Here is a 16,367-nt window from a genome sequence, read left to right on the forward strand (position 1 = left end):
AAAAGCCCACTGTGATTTATACTTGACTCATACAGGTACAGTTCTGCAACTTTATTTAGCTTTGTTGTGTTTATTGCACTTAATTAAATAATTTATTATTGATTATGAGTCATTTTGCAGGTAAATTATATCTGATTAAATGCAATAGCTCTTTCTTCCTTACCTCTATATTCATTTGCTAAAATCAAGATTTCCCTGTTCGTTGAGCTCATTGCTGAATGGAGGGGTTCTTTTTTTAATTGCAAAGATCCAGATCTGATGAATATTTTAAATACTTTGTCTGTGCTACTGTACACAGAATATCCACAAGAGGGAACTGTTTTACATAAAGAGGAGTCGTTTCGTTGCTGCTAAAATACAGCTTTCTGGAACCAAACCCTCCAGATTTATGTCGAGCTGGCATGGTTGTGTCCCGGACTATGCTTGATGGTAGCAACAGAGGAAAAACACGGGTAAACACAGTGTTCGGTATGTTCTGTAAATAAGTAAATTTTGAGCTCTCATGTTGAGGTATTAAATGGAAAACTAATCTGAAAACTAATCTGCCTAAGTTTTGTGTTTGCTCGGAATAGACCTCCCCAGGAAACAGAGCTGGAAAACTGTGTTTGGGCTGAAGGCGATGTGAAGTGCAGTTGTTGCCTCAGCAAACGTAGCGTGCAGCATGCTTTTTCGAACTCCACATTATAAAACCTGTACTAGAAAGCAGGCCTGTCCTTATTCATGAAGGAGTAAGCTCAAATGATACTTGACTTGAGTGGTACTCCTCATTCAGATATCATTTGTATCCCTGTCCACAAAGTGGTGAACAAAATACAAAGTTACCTAATTCATGTATGTTTTGTCTTTAGCAGGCAATTCCTATTAAGGAAACTTTTCCACTAACCAGCTGATATCAGTGAGTTTACCTTTGTAGGTCAGTTTCAATATAAATATTTGTAAAACTGAGACCTATTTGTGTAAATAAAGAGCTTTGTTTATACAGATAACAGGAAAGGGTTTTCCCTGGATATATAGTGTGAAATTTACAAGCTAGAACTCCTAATGTGCATGTTGTGTATGTGTACACATATATATATCTATATGCTGGTTTATGGACAGTTTTTGAGCAGCAGAACTTAAAATCAGCTTTATACAAGTGATCACAATAAATCTCCTACCCCTGTTCAAACCTATGTGTAAATGTTGTGTAAACATATTAAAATCAAATTATGTTGGTAGTGCAGACTATAACTTGTAGTGCACTTGGTTTGCTTTAATCTGCATTTTTCTTTTGGGCCATTCTTTGTATTTGCGGGTACAGTATTTGGGGATGCTATTTTAGAAGTGCCTAATGGTTCTTCTTGTGTCTGGAGCGCGCATGAAACCAATGTCTGCAGCACTCTGCTGCATCAGTCAGTACCCGGGGTCAAATAAATCCTTTTAAACTCATACCTTCTGAATGTATAAAGTGAGAAGACAGATTTTCAGACTGCGGCCTTTCTGCCAAGTCTTCTGGTACTTCTCAAGTACCAGCGAGAGAAGACATATGCCATATCCATGCCTTCAGAGACCCAGGCCTTGTTACCTACCAGACCAGAATACAGAAGAAATTCCACTGTGCAAGCCCCTCCCCTGGGATATGCTGTGCTACTGCTGTTCATTGCCCGGCTCTTTCCAGGTGCACTGGGCTCGTGGTTTCCATCAGCTGTAAGAGCATCAGTAAGTACCCAGCACTTCTGAAGATCAGGCATCGAGTGGCTGTGTCGCGATGCTCCCGCTCTCGTTCCACTCCCGGTGTTTGCTGATAGGTGCATGCGCAGCTGCGAAAAGGGTGCTCCTTGAACACCAAGCCAGGCATACAGAGAAAATGACCGGGTTCTGAGCCCAGGTCCCAAAGTGCGTGATCCTGTCACACCACCGCTTTGTGGCCCAGGTGGCTTTCTAGCAGTGGGGAGGGCTGGTAATGAGAGACGGGGCAGGTGGCAGTGGCTGTGGCAGCACAGGCTAGGCCGTAACATGCAGTTCCTTTTCAACCTGACGTGTTTTCTGCATATAGAAATCCTCCACTTCTTTCCCTCTTACAACAGCCTCCTGGGAACGGGTTGCTTCAGGTGCACCGTGTAACTGACTATCCGTTTTCCTCCAGGATACGGTCGTGTAATATTGTGTCACTTGTGTATATACATCCCTATTATTGCTTAGCACTCTCCCTATTCAGAGGCCTCTATGAATCCCTTTCTCTCTTCAAGGAACAGACTGGAGGAACAGACTGGAGCGAGGCATCACGATAACCTCGCAAAGTCAGACAAATGGCAGTGTCAGCACACAAAAAAGTGGAGGTGAGAGGGTTAGAGAGCCCCATAAAAAGCTTTGAGGACTCATAAAAATCTCATTACCGTCACTCGAGTAGAAAACACAAACAAACCAACCCATGACAGATGCAGCAAGAGGAACTAGTGCTAGTGGAGGTTAAAAGATTACTATTCCATCATGGTGGCCCTGTCCTTGTGTAGCGTGGCTTGATCAGATGGGGAAATGTCACGCAGCACACATAGGCTGTTGTATTTTACCCTTGGAAAGATGTCAAGAGGATCTGCATAATACTTTGCGCAGGCACGCGAGGGAGCAGACCGTGCGGCCAAATGAAGATTTTGATTTATAATTAAATAGATAAGTGCAGATTCTTCTGCTTTTCAATGGGAATGGGGGGGGGGGGGGGGGGGGGCAGGAGACGACTCCCGGGGTTTCCTGGCTGGATTGCCCTCGGTCGTGTCCTGTGAAATCGCCACGTCTGTCCCGAAGGGTTGATTTCAGGAAGGTTCCCGGGCTGCGCAGCAAGTGGCGGAGCCGTTGCGGTGTTTCCCCGCTGTCACTGACAGACGCCGCGGGCGGCGGGAGCGGGCACCCCCGCGGGCGGCCCCCCCGCACCCCGGGCAGGGCACCTGCTGCTGCAGCTCAGCCCCCCCGCCCCCGCCCGCCGGCCCCGCGCTCGCCCCCGCGCCATGCCAGCCGCCACAGCGGCCCCGGCGGGCAGGGGGCCCGCTCCGCCGCCCCCGCCTCACCGCGGCTGCGGGCAGCGCTGCGCGGCCGCCATGGCCCCGCCTGGGCCGGCGGCACTTGTTGGAGCGGCCCTGGCGCCACCTGTGAAGCGCGTCGCCCCCCCGCCCCTCTCCTCACACACTCCTCCCCTCGCCGCCCTGCGGAGCCATCGCTCGCCGCCTCAGCGGCCCCACCGGCGCGACCGCGGGGCGGAGGAGCGCGGCGGCGCCGCGCGGTGCTGCCCATGGCGGGCCGGGAGCCCGCCTGAACCCGCGCTCTCCTCCCCCCGCGGCCGGCAGCCGGCTGCCCCGCGCGGGGCCGCGGCCCGGGGCCGGCGCGTCCCCCGGCGGCGCGCAGGGAGGGGCGGGGGCCGGCGGCGTCGCTGCGCGTGTGGGAGCAGCCGCCCGAGCGGCAGCGCGGGCCCCGGCGGGAGCGCCTGAAGGATGGGCGAGGAGGCGGCGGCAGCGCCCGCACAGATGGGCCAGCGGAGGATGAATTAGGAGCCACAGGAGGCGGCTGCCGGCACCGAGGGGGGAAGAGGAGAGGAAGGGGCTGGACTTGGAAGAGGAGGAGGAGGAGGAGGAGGAGGGTGCGCGGGGGGGGGGGGGGGGGGGGGCTGAGTGTCGCTAATAACAAGTTAAAGACTAATAACAATAATAACAGAGCACCTCGGGGAAGATCCGCGGCGGAGGCGGAGGTCCCCGCCAGGCAGAGGCTCGCAGCGCTGGGGGGCTTGGAGAGACGCTCCGAGGCATCAGTTTGTGGTGGTGGTGGCGGCTGATTTTTGTGGGGGTGGGCGGGGTGGGGGCCGTGTATGCGGGAGAAGGAAGGGGTGGGAATCTGAGGAGGAGACTACCTTTTTATTATTATTTTTAATTTTTTTTTTTTTACGTATACGTATTATTTTCACCGTACAAGGAGGACGCTCGGAATTCACCGGCCTGCCGGCTCCCGAGAGGGACCGGGGGATTGTGCGGTCGCTTATCTTCACTCTCAATTTTTTTTTTTAATTGCGTTCTTTTTTTTTTTTTTGTTTGTTTGTTTTGATTTGGGTTTCCCCCCCCCCCCCCTCTTTATTTTTATCCTTCCCCCCCCCCGCTGAGCGGCGGCGGCAGCAGCAATATGGCTGGTGATGGGTTTTTCGGGGGGCGCTGGCGGCGGGAGGAGCTCTCGGCAGCCCCTGCGCGCCCGGCTCGCCGTTAGCTATGGCAAATGGCAGCGGCGGCGGCGGCGGCTCCTACCCGGGCGGCAGCGGCGGCGGCGGCGGCATTAGAATGAGTAACAATATCAACGCCAACAATCTCAACACAGACTCGTCCTCCTCCCCCGTCAATGTGCCCAAGATGGATGCGCTCATCATCCCGGTGACCATGGAGGTGCCCTGCGATAGCCGCGGACAGCGTATGTGGTGGGCTTTCCTCGCCTCATCTATGGTCACTTTCTTTGGGGGACTGTTTATCATCCTGCTGTGGAGGACCCTCAAGTACCTGTGGACTGTCTGCTGCCACTGCGGGGTCAAAAACAAGGTAACACCCCCACCCCTTCCTCTCCCGGTGCTGGTGATGGCTTGGTTCGGTGGTGGTGGTGAGGAGGAGGAGGATGAGGAGCTCAGCCTCGCAGACCAGGACACCTGGGCGAGGTGGCACTGGAGATGCCGTAGGGCTCTTGGTTGGATGGCAGCGTGCTGGCTGCTGGTGTGGTAGAGTCGCCACAGGCTGGTGGGAGCCGCAACGTGGGGAGTGTGGCTTGGGTGCAGCCCTGAGTTGTGCCCCCCAGTCCCCCCTCTCCCTCCCACGCCACGCAGGGACATGCTGGTTTTCATCTGGTGGCACCGAAGTTACACCTTGGTGTCAGCTCGCCCTCCCGGCGAGGCAGACGCAGGCACGGTGGGACGGTGTGGTTCAGAAGTTGGTGTGCACCCCCAGGACCGCATGCGATGGTGGGGTGGGGGTGTGTGTCTGCTGGGCTAAACTATCCCCTAGACTGAGAAACTTGGGCAAAATCGAAAAGGTAAACTTCTCCCTCAAGTGAATCTTTTAAGAGCAGCTTCCTCTCCCTGAGAATCTTTGACGCTTCCACTTGATAGATTAAATGTAGATACCTGGAAGTATTTAGTGCATTTGTAAGTAACATGGTAGATCAGTATTCTTTTAACCTAAACGCAAAATCTTTGAGGCAGCCTCTCTGCCCCTGTGATTTTTGCATATCAGAAAGCTGGGAGAGAGCACAGTGTGTGAAGTAAGGTCGGCTCCTGCTTTGGAGGGTCTCTCTTCAGACCGAAGTTAAGAACTCGCTCAGGTCCAGACTTTCATTTTTGCTTAAGACAAATGGGCTAGAAAGCGTTAAGGTTCTGTATTTGTGAAAGTGGATTTTGACAGACCCCAAAATAGACCAGCAGCTGGAGTTTCTCCCCTTCCCTTTTCACATTTTTTGGATTACAAATGGAATAATATCTGCTTCAGTTATTCCTGGCACACAGACACCCACAAAAACACACACACCTTTTAATATATGGTTGCTAGGTTGCTGGCTTGCTTTGACGTACAGTGAGCTGTCTTCCCCTTTCTTCTGTCCCCTCCCCCCCTAAATACACTTGATACAGCGCATAACCCAGCCGCACCGAGGATCGAACGCTTCGGGGAAACCAGAAGCGAAGTCAAGAGTGTGAGAAGTTACCGTACTTGTTTGTTTGTGTGTGTGGGTTTAGCGAGGCAGGCGACCCGTTCGGGCTGCCTAAAGGAGCCTCCACAGTCCGGCTGGAAGTAGAACAGTTGCAGTGAACCTGGCCTATCTACGGAAGAAGTGATTTCTAGAGATAAGGGGTAAATAAAAGCTTTGAAGTCAGCCCTAAGCTTTGGGAAACCTACCAGGCAGCATCACTTCTCTATAGGCATTTTTATTGCGTTCAAAAGCAAACTTGAACTTTTCCTAGAGAGGTGGTAGCCAGATATGATGACAAGAGTTCAAACCGATATGTGGTGATAAGTGTGTCTTGTAAAATGTCATTGCCTTCAACGGTAGACAGCGATTTTCAAGAATGGGTGGGTAGCTAGGGCTTACCTGCAGTTCCTGCTGTGTGCGTTCAGCGTTTTCCTCTCCATGTGATGAGACAAATCTGCAAGGGCTGTCGGGGATACTGGTGAAAAAGGAAATCCTACAGGTTATCCCCTTCATTCATTCCTTGTGAGAATGAAAAGTTAGAGGCTTGCACATAAGACTTCTTGCACATAGTGTCTTGGTGGGTATTGCTGGTCTGATAGTCTGTTGTTGGGACATACTCGGTTAAGGCACATAATTCATTTCTTAACCGGTACAGAAAGGCATATCCAAATTTTTTTAAGACCTCTTAGGCTAAACATATCGGTTCACTAAATAACAGGTGTATCATCAAGGGGTTCCAGCACTTCCCGTCCAAACGATTTGACATACTGCAGCAGTGCCAGGTTGTAAAATCAGAGCTTATTTCATGTGTGAGACCTGAAGTAGCTGTGTCTGTGAATATTATTCCCGGGGGCGGGAGGATAAAGGGCTCTGCAGGTAGGGGGAGATATGTGTCTCTCTTTAGATTGTGTTTGTTCCACTTCTAAGGGTTTTCAAGCCTCTGGTGAAGAACTTTCAAGGGCTGATCCTGCATTTCTTATGTCCTAAAATAGGGGAATTGGAGGGAATTCTTTGTGTGTAAGGAGTAACTAATTACTGCAAAACAGTTTTCTAGTCTTTAGGGTAAAAAGGCTAAATGAAGCAACAACTGGAAATGTCTTAAGCTTTGCTGTTACCAAACATGTGCTTTGTGCTGCATGGTAACGTGGGAGAGGCTGCCAAGGATGCAGGTGAAAAAGGTGAATGCATATATATGCTAGCAAAAGCAATTTGGCAAGAGGTAGCCAAACTTCTGAAGAAGTTTTTTGCATGTTAGGACCTCTCCTTCCCTGTGCTGCCTCTTTTGCTGCTCCACAGGTTGTGGGAGAGTTGGGTTGTCCAACATCGTCTCACTCTCTGCGCAAAGGGTGGTCCCAGGGAGTGAGTTCAAATCTTTCTCACGTCTTCTTTCTGTCACTTCCTGCTGAATAACTCACATATATGTGAATAATTCACAGGGTTACTGTGCTAACACCTGTGTCCATGTATGTTATTGCTAATAACTGCAAAAAGTTCTGGGTTGTTTTTTTTTCCCCTGCTATATTCTAAGCACAGTGTATTCCTCAGATTTGTCAGTGATTGTCAGCTTGATTTTGGGATGTAGCAGTTTGCAATGGCTACATAGGATTTGGAATGTTTTTTGGTGTGTCCCCTCATCCCCTATCCCCACTTCCCGCTCCCCCCCCCCATCAAATTTAAAGTTGGAATTTAAAAACATGATAGAAACAGTTTAACACTTTGTGGTATGAAGTTTCACTTCTTTTGTTTTTTCTTTTTTTCTTGGAGATAAGAAGGTCAAGATACCATAAGTCAAGACTATGAAAACTTCTGGTAACAGATTGATAAATGTTGCCCCTTAAAATTCCATATCCAATTTATGTCATCGCATATGAATAGATCATTAATATTAATCACGTACTAAAAATGATTGCTGAAGTCTTAGGATTTTTATGCTCCATGCTTGCTTTGTGAGATGACATTTTGTTAAATCTGCCAAAAGGAAAAATGTAAATCTTGACCTGTTTTGTCAGTGTTTCACATAATGTGAGGGTCATTAACACTGAAGCCTTTGTATTCCTTTATTTACTAAGGTGTATAATTTTAGATGTAATTCTTGCAAAATTAGCTACAGTCACATTGCAGAGACTTAACAAATGCTGTTTTTCTTGTCAGTGTTTCCACCTACTTTTTTAGGAATGCTTAGACGTTGTTAAAGAACTGGTCTTCTCTTTGCTTTTCCTTTGTCGCTTGACCAACTCATTCCTGTTTGTGTATGAAAAGTAGAATGTGAGACTGAAGTTCAGTGGGCTGGGCTCTGACACCCTTAGTTGCTCTTGTTTCTCGTAATAACAGAAAAATCAAATAAATATGAATGGTGAAGTACACAGTACAGAGTGGCTAAATGCGTGTTAGACAATCTCTCGTCCTTTTGATGGTGTGGGCCTGCTACTGTATTTTCTATGCTCCTGAAGGGCTTTTTCTACTGACATTATCAGATACTATGTTTTGCCTTGGGACAAACTCAAACATGAAGCAGGAGCGGTGGAACAACAGCACACCAGTTTGGGGCACAGCCGGCTCCTGAGGCTGCCCAGTGCACCGTGACGTGAGATTTGAACCCTTTCGAAGGACGGCGTACCAGACCCTGTGTCGCTGCTCCTTGGTGCCCTGGGGGGTGGTACCCCTTATGTACCTTGTGCCTTCAAGGCTGTAGCAGGTGGAATGGATCTTTATCTCTGTGCTCCTGTTGGAATGATTTCAGTGTTCTGGAGAGCTTTTCCTCCCCACAACCCAGGACTCATGTACATATAAAGTGAAATCACATTATGATTAGAGGTAGCAGTTGCTTGCCTGAAATTACAAGCCATAATAGTCTTCCTTGATATTGGTCTACATATTCGGGAAGTTTAATAAATCTTACAGTGCTAGATTTGGTCAGTAGAAACAAAACAACATTCTTGCTGGTTCTGAATAGGAAAATTCTGTTTTTACTGGAAGTGAAATATTTGCAGAAGCCTTCTTTGAAAAGTTAAGATTTTTCACCTGGACCTCTAAGGCTTGAGAGAATTTCTAAGTGGAAAATTTTGTTTTCCCTAAAAGAAGAAGTGTTTCTCCCAAGCCAGCTCTCATAAATTTAGTTTTTTGATTTCCTAGCAATATCTGCATAAACGTCCGCTCCAAATGAAACTAAAGAAACAAACTCACCACAGGGCACTGTATATTGAGAAAAGTATGAGAGTACGTTAAAAAGCACCTGTGGACACATAACGCAGGACATCGCTCCATTTAAATCTGTATGTGGAAACCTCACCTTGACTCTCTCGAAGATGTACCGAGCAGAAGCGTATGAACAACTGGAAGGCTCAAGGGATTAGCAGAGGACCGTAATGCATTTAGCTCGTTAGTCACATGCGCAGCCTGGCTCAAGGCACTGAATCGTTCCCATCTCTTGGCTATCAGGTGGCCTGTGTGTAATTACGCCATGAGCGTCCTGCCGGACAGGTTGCCAATGGAGAGATGGACATGGTGGAGAGGTCAAGGACTGAAAGAAAAGGTACTGGCAGCTTTTTGCAGGCAGTGTTTCTCCAAGTGATACAAGGCACCGGTGTGGAGAGGCGTGTGCGGCTGTTTTCCATGCTGTGAAAAGGAAAGATGCTTTTGGCTCTCTGGAGCTCATAATGGATTTCACGTTTTACAGACACACACTAAAATTGTTTATGCGTGCAGAAAAGAAAATGTATGGACAAGGATTTAAGCTGTAAACCAAACAATTTCAACCAACAGGTTATTTTGATGCAGTATTGTACTTATTTTCGAGGCTTTGCAACGCATATATTTAAGGAGAAAAGCTGCACTTTGAAAGAATTTGCAGCTCTCGCACGTCTGCAAATCTGTAAATGCTGGTTGGAAACCATTAGATTTCACAATTTTTTTCAGTTACAGCTCAATAGAAGAAATGCCTGTAATGGGGAACAAAATGCTTTCAAATAGCAATGGTCTATGTACGCAGTTTTGATGTGGTGCGATTTCTGAATGCAAAATGAGGGCAGTTTATAGCCCCAGAGACAGAAACACTGAAAATTTGGAGAGTGCAAGTCCTAAGTATAATCTCTGCAAGGACAGGATCTAATGATTATAATTAAAAAAGCAACGGTGGCCTGTGTCTGCCCTGTACTGTTGCAAGAAAGTGGATTGTGAATCTGAGTCATTGAGTGTCCTTCCTGGGACAAATGCTCAGGAGAAGCAGTAATCCCTAGTCAGCAGGCAAAGCGCAGGGCGATGGTCAGGGTTCCTTCAGAAGCCAGCTCCGCTGTTCTGTGGAATCCAACTCAGGTTGGCCAAAGCTCATGTGAATTTCCAGGGTTGGTCGGTAATAATTCCTCGGCAAGATCAGGCTGTAGTTCAGCAGCAGGGAGGCATTCCATAGCGTGAGGTTGTTGGGCAGCGGTTCCAGAGAACCTGGTGAGACATAAACATCACTCTAGGCAAAATTAAGGATGGGCTGTCCTTCTGGTTCGGTTATACATACCTAGTAACATGGCATTGAATTATGTGTTTTAAGGTATGAAAATTATCAAATATCAGAAGTCTGAGAAGGACATAGTCAACACAGCTTGTGGAGGTTTTCGAAGGGGAAGATTGCTGAAATGTTATGTGTGGGTGTTAATGGTTAAAAAATGCTTTCTCCCCCACATATCATTTCAGTGACAAAAGGGAAGGGACTATGCTTTATAAAGCTATCATAAGATGCTGTGTTTCTGTAGTGAGTTCATGTGCTGCTGCACAGCTGAAGGCTTAGAATCACCAAAGATCTTAGGTTGGAAGGGACCCATAAGGACCGTGGAGTCCAGCTCCCTGCTCCTCGCAGGAGCACCAGACCAGACTGGCATTTACACCAACTTTACACAGGGCTAGATGCACAGATTCTGGATTAGACCTCATGGTCTGTAAGTGTGAGCACTTTGTCTGCGGCACAGAGGTCACCTTGGGTGATGACGGGAGGGGGAAATGCAGTGGGATTTCGTTAGCGCTTTTAGCGATAGCATAGCTGGGTGAATAAATGAGAAAGATCCATGTCTTCCATGCCTGTCAGAGATGTATCGGCCAGGGAGGGCCCATTTTGAATCCTGATGGTATTTATAGCCTGAGAATACATCGGGTTTGCATCTTTGAGAGGAACACTTTATTCCCATATATAGTATGCATGGTTCTGTTTAAATGAATGTGCTGCCACTGAAATGTGTTGACTTCAGTTTGCTTTGAGATGATGTATTGCATGTATTTGTCTGTTTGAGAGTTAAAGGAACGAGGAGCGTTATCCAAAGCCTGTTGAAATAGAGGGAGGCAGTCCTAACAATTTCAATGGTTTTGGACTCAGGCCTGGATGTTCACAGTGTTCTAGATGAATCTGATTTATTTTTTAAAACGATTCTTGTGTTAACATTTTAAGCTTTTAAAAGCCTTTTTCTTTTATTGTAGGGAGGTGTATTTACTTGGCTTGTGGCCATTATGTCTGGGATTTCAACGTTAGAAACATAATATTTAAAAATCACATGAGTTGTGTTTCTATTCCAGCCAAGACTTACACCTTCTGCCAGGCCCCCCTTGGAAATCAGGATCTGAGTGCTCGAACCGCTGGTAATATCCTATCGCGACATCTCTCCTGCAAGCTGGCGCGCAATGGTAAATGTTGGCCCTTTTTTTAGAACAGCAGTAAGGGTGCATTCAGCGGAGCTGGCAAAGGTCCTTTGGCCCACGGATCGCCCGCAGCACGGGGGCACACGTGCGGCCATGCCCTGAGTCCTGGACACCCCCTTTGCATGGCCTTAGCTTCGCTACCTCATTAAAGTAGCGAACTGCTACCGTTTAGTGGAGAAAAAAACCCCAGATCTCATCACCAGGCCAGAAGAGTGTTGAAAAGTACGGTAACATCACCAACAACAGTAGTGTAACGGCAGCCTGGCCGGAATTTGGGTGGCTTGGCACCCTGTTAGGTGCAGGTCTACCGTGTTGCGTTTTTGTCGCTCTTTCTATACTGAGGAATAAATTCATAATATGGTTTTGTTCCCCTTTGTCCAGGCAAACGCTGACTAAATATTTGGCATTTTCTTTCTTGTTATATGTCATTCAGTTTTCATGATACCTTTTACATTTTGATGTAACGCTGTAGCTCTTTTTTGTTAAAAGGTGACTCGCTTTAAATTTGCTATTATGAATGAGATTCACTCTAGCACTACTGGTGTTGGATTAATTTTCTATTTTAAGTACAGGGGAAACGTTATCACAGATATGTTTTTTTTTAAAAAAAAAAACCACCACAACCTATTTGCAAATGGTGACCTTAATATTACAAAAATAAAGTGAAATATATTAGAGTGATTCTTTGTTTAAGCATCTTGTAATTTTTTCTAGCATGAACTCTGTTAAAACTCTGTTGTGATTACACACGGGTATCCTGCTCCACAAATTGCTTGAAACAGGTCACTGGCTTCTTTGACGTATAATGGTCACAGCTGGTGTGGAGCACTTCGGATGCTTTCGGATGCAGTGAATCCTTTGGCTACAAGGGATTTGACATCACTTTTTTGGAAGTGGGGTTGCTGAATGACAGGCAGATGTTGTGTGATGTTTTTACATTTTCTAGGTTCTTGTACTATAAATATTGTTTCATAAAGAAGCTGATAAATTGTACTCGGCTTTTAAGGACTGAAGGGAAAACACCCCTCCTTTTTCCTTTTCCTTTAAGTCACAAGAACAGCCTAATTAGGAGACAATATTGCAGGGTCTATCTATGTGCACTGCAAATGTTTTTCCCCACGAGGGAATTTTTTTAATGCTTTGATACTTCTCATAACTTGATTTTGTTATGTGGGAAGTTTTTTTCAGCTTTTTGTGTTAGTTTTCGTCCATTCCCAATGCATTTATATCCAAAGGCTTCCGATTCCTTCAGCATCAGAGGCAGTGGACTGCTGGTTTTATGTTGGCATGATTTTCATATCGCTCAGGCTCTCAGCGATACTGCAGACTTGTTTCCCTGTGTCCTTTATGGCTACATTATTTTCCCGTTCTCTGCAGGATAAGGTTATAGTCACCATTTGTTATGTTGTGCTTTTTTAGAGAGACGTGGATTTTCTGCTTAAGGAAGGATGTCTTCGATTGAGAGATGGTCTGATTTTTGGTTTAAAGCCACACAAAATTTTTACCTGACTAAATGCTGGGTTTCCTCCTCTGCCTCTGCATTAGATGTGTAAGTTACAGAGTGGGCTTTTCATCAGGCAGAAGAGCAGAATTTGTATTACAGATCCATTGTTCCTAAAAGAAAACAACACTAAAAACCTCACAGTTTGGATATCTGCAAAAACAATTTTAGTTGCTTTGCTGGGATATGTCTTTAGGATATAATAAATTTTTAGTTTACTGAAAGTGGAAAATGCTTGTCCAAGGTGTGGAGCTTTGACTCTGCCTGTGTGATTTAAGTGATAACATTTTAATGTCAACTTAAATGATATGTACTGTAGGAGAACATCGGTATCATTTGAGTTGCCAACGGAACGATAAGATGTGATTCCAGGACGGGAAGAAAAAAGAGATTTGATTGTTCTTATTTTCACCTGATGGCATTATTTTTGTTATTAAGATATGCATAATTTTAAAAGAAAATTCACACAACAATTGTTTAGGTTACTTTGTGGAGCTTAACGTCAACACTTGCAGAAACCAGCCATTTTAGATGCCCAAATTTAAATTTAAGAGCTGAATGAGGAGTTTGATTTCAGAGTCAGTGATCATTTCAGAGGGTTTCAGAAAGAGGTATTATTGTTCTTGAAAACTTATTTCCTTATTTAGATGTTTGTCGATGAACATGACAGCTATAATCCAAGTACCTTTTTTAATTTTTTTTTTTCCTAATGTTGACCTTACACATCATGTCCTGGACTGGAGTAGGATTTAGCTAATCCCCTGGCTTCTCCTCTCTGTATATATAAACATAGGAGAAGATACTTCAGTGTTTGTAAAGTTCCACACTGTTTTAAAGCTCTTTAAAGCAGCATCATCTCTTGCATTAATACCTAATACTGTGAATTTTAATTTTCTTTTACCTAAGGGGTTGATACACACCCTCTAATAAAAAATATTTACTTCAAGCTGATTGCTCTTAGAAATAACTTTAATAAAAAATAAGTTAGAAAAATAAGTTTTTCATGCTCCCATACTGAAATTGTGGGGGTAATCAGAACATGTTATCATTTCTCTGGCTGCAGTTGCTTTAATAAAGCTGTATACAAACTTCTGTCTTTATTGACTGTCCATGTGATTATTTGTGGTTTTGGGTTTGTGTTCTTTAAAGCGAGAAGTGCTAATGGCTTAAAGCAGATAGATCTTAATCTTGCTGCTATGCCAGCTGTGTACAAAAGTAAAGCGTGTCCTTACAATTGATTACAGAAACTATATTTAGAAACTTTCTGTCTCATTAGAGAGTGGTGGAGTGAGAGAACGTAAGAGGTGGAAAATAATTCAACCTCTAGGATGAAATGTTTGCTTATGGTTTTAAACAACAAAGTGAACCCAGGGTTTCATAGGCTTGTCTGTTTGCTTCTTCTACACAAAGAAATAGAATATTCAGGTTTGAAACATCTGATGTTTCTGCCCGCAGCCGCTCAAGGGTGCTGCAGCAAAAGACTCCAGTTCTGCATGGGGTGCAGTGAGAGAGTAAACCCACCGAGCTACCCGTGGCTGCAGGCCCTCAGTGACCATCAGCCAGGGTATTGCTGAGTCTCCTTACGAGGCTGGTACAAGGGGTGTGGGTGGATGTGTTGGAGAGGGATGGGGTGGGGTGGGGTGATATGGTGTGATAGCATAGGGTAGGGTACAATGGTGGGTAGTATCTCCAGTCATTCAGCACTTGCCTGGGCTCTTGAGGTGGTAGGGGAATGCCAGCTGGGTGCAGAGCACACCTGATAGCGTGGTTACTTTGTGAAGGTGCCTGTCCCGCATTGCCTGGTGTGTACATCCACCTTGTGACTTCGTATGGAGCGCAGGCGATGTAAACCTTACCTGATCTGACCTAATGCCTGTTGAAGCTAAGTTACATCGCTTACCGCTTTTTTAAAAACCCCAAATTTAGTCCATCAGAGCACATTAAGTGGTTTTGGGCAGCAGTATTTTTTATGTAGCTCTCTAAGACCGGTCCTACCGTCCTGAGGTGGTGGTTTGGCAGTGCTAATAAATCCAAAGTGTAAAGCCTGGGAGGAGGCTTGCTGTGAGGAGCCTGAGCCGTGCTGGGGACGGGCTGTGGCTGGCGGGCAGTAGTACCTCCAGATCTGAAACCATTTTAGGCATTTTTACTGAGCAGAAAAGATTTCACACGTTAGATTTTGGAAAGTTTTGAAAGTGAGGTGGTTCCATCATTAGCATGCCAATTAGTAGTTTCATGATGTTCTTTGGCGAATACAGTTTTGTTCAATGTTTTTGCTGGATGACAAAAGTGTTTTTGCAAGTGAACTCCAGCTTTTCCAGCGTGGCTCAGCGGGTTCCCTTCAGGTGTAACTGGGTAGGGAGATGAGCTCGAGGAGCACACTTGATCTACTGCACCTGTGAGTGGGCATGCAAGTCCCCCCAGGTGGGCTGGGTTAGCCTTGACGGTATAAATGCTAGAGTACAGAGCAGGTGCAGCTCTTAAGGTCTCTTATTGCATCTCACACCTTGTCGAGTTAGCTGTGTTTGTAGGGAAAAGCTCAGATGAGCTTTTTGGTAAGTATCTGAGCTTTGTTTTCCTTTCTTTTTTGAGTAGGGTTTTTTTGTTTTTGTTTTTTTTTTTTTTGTTTTGTTTTTTTTTAGCCAGTGTACAATGCATGTACAGCTTCTGCTAATTGCTCTTCCAGGGAGCTCTTTCTTTTATTAAGCCATAACTCTGCAGTGTTAAACTTGTGCTGGTGGGCTTTCTGTTGGTGCCGTGGCCCCAGCAGGCTGCTCTGGGTGAGCGGCTACCTCGGATGGGATGGTGAACCTGCAAGCCAGCAAATATCACATGGTAAGACTGTGACTTTGGATGATCTCTTACTGCTTTAAAACATTACGGGTGTTGGGCTGTGCCAGAGCTATTGATTAGTTTCAGTATAACTATGCCAAAATTGTCTTTTGGTTTTTAATTGATGTTCTGAGGATTTTGGCAAGTGTGTGAAGTCTGTGTGGGCAAAGGTGTTGTTACTTACTCTGACTGAGGGGGAAGAAAATGGGTTTGGGAAGGGCTGTTTAAAGCAGTTGTTGCCTGTTTGATGTAGTCTGAGACAAGAAGTGGTGGAGCTTGGTGCCCAGACTGTTTTCAGGGTGTTTTTCCTATCACTGGGAACTTGAGCTCTAGAGTTTTTATTATTTTACTTATTCAATAATATATATATTTTATTTTCAAAACGCTTATCAGAAGTGGAGGGAAGAGTAATGATAACTTTAAGTAAAGGTAAAAGTTCTAGAAAAGCTTCTGGCAATATAAACAGACTTCTGAAGGTTGTCTCGTGTATTTATATTCTCTCAGCTCAGTAAAATACCTTTATGAGCAAGAAGCAGAGGAACCATTTTAAATGGAGGCTCTTTTTGCAACTATTGCTCAGATCGAGTTGTCTCTTCCTTGGGACAAATAGTTTTGGTCCTGGGAATGGATTGTTTTCAGCAGCGAATGTAAGACTGTAGTTTCTGTTAGTTTGAAAAATACT

The 16,367-nt window shown here is 45.5% G+C and overlaps 1 protein-coding gene across 24 annotated transcripts in view; it reads left to right on the forward strand.

Moving 5' to 3' along the window:
* The first annotated feature begins 3,199 nt into the window (after window positions 1-3,199).
* Window positions 3,200-16,367, forward strand: part of KCNMA1 (potassium calcium-activated channel subfamily M alpha 1) — a 505,772-nt gene continuing 492,604 nt past the window's right edge. For 20 of the 24 annotated variants that reach the window (XM_027797203.2, XM_055720086.1, XM_055720087.1 and 17 more), the window contains exon 1: window positions 3,844-4,544. In XM_027797203.2, the coding sequence (XP_027653004.2) occupies window positions 4,224-4,544 (321 nt within the window). In that variant the 5' untranslated portion in view covers window positions 3,844-4,223. Of the gene's footprint in view, window positions 3,608-3,634; window positions 3,786-3,843; window positions 4,545-16,367 lie in introns of those variants that run through there. The other 4 variants (XM_055720090.1, XM_055720092.1, XM_055720089.1 and 1 more) reach the window with 4 other exon arrangements.

The sequence above is a fragment of the Falco cherrug genome, chromosome 9, assembly GCF_023634085.1.
Source record: "Falco cherrug isolate bFalChe1 chromosome 9, bFalChe1.pri, whole genome shotgun sequence".
Taxonomy (NCBI): domain Eukaryota; kingdom Metazoa; phylum Chordata; class Aves; order Falconiformes; family Falconidae; genus Falco; species Falco cherrug.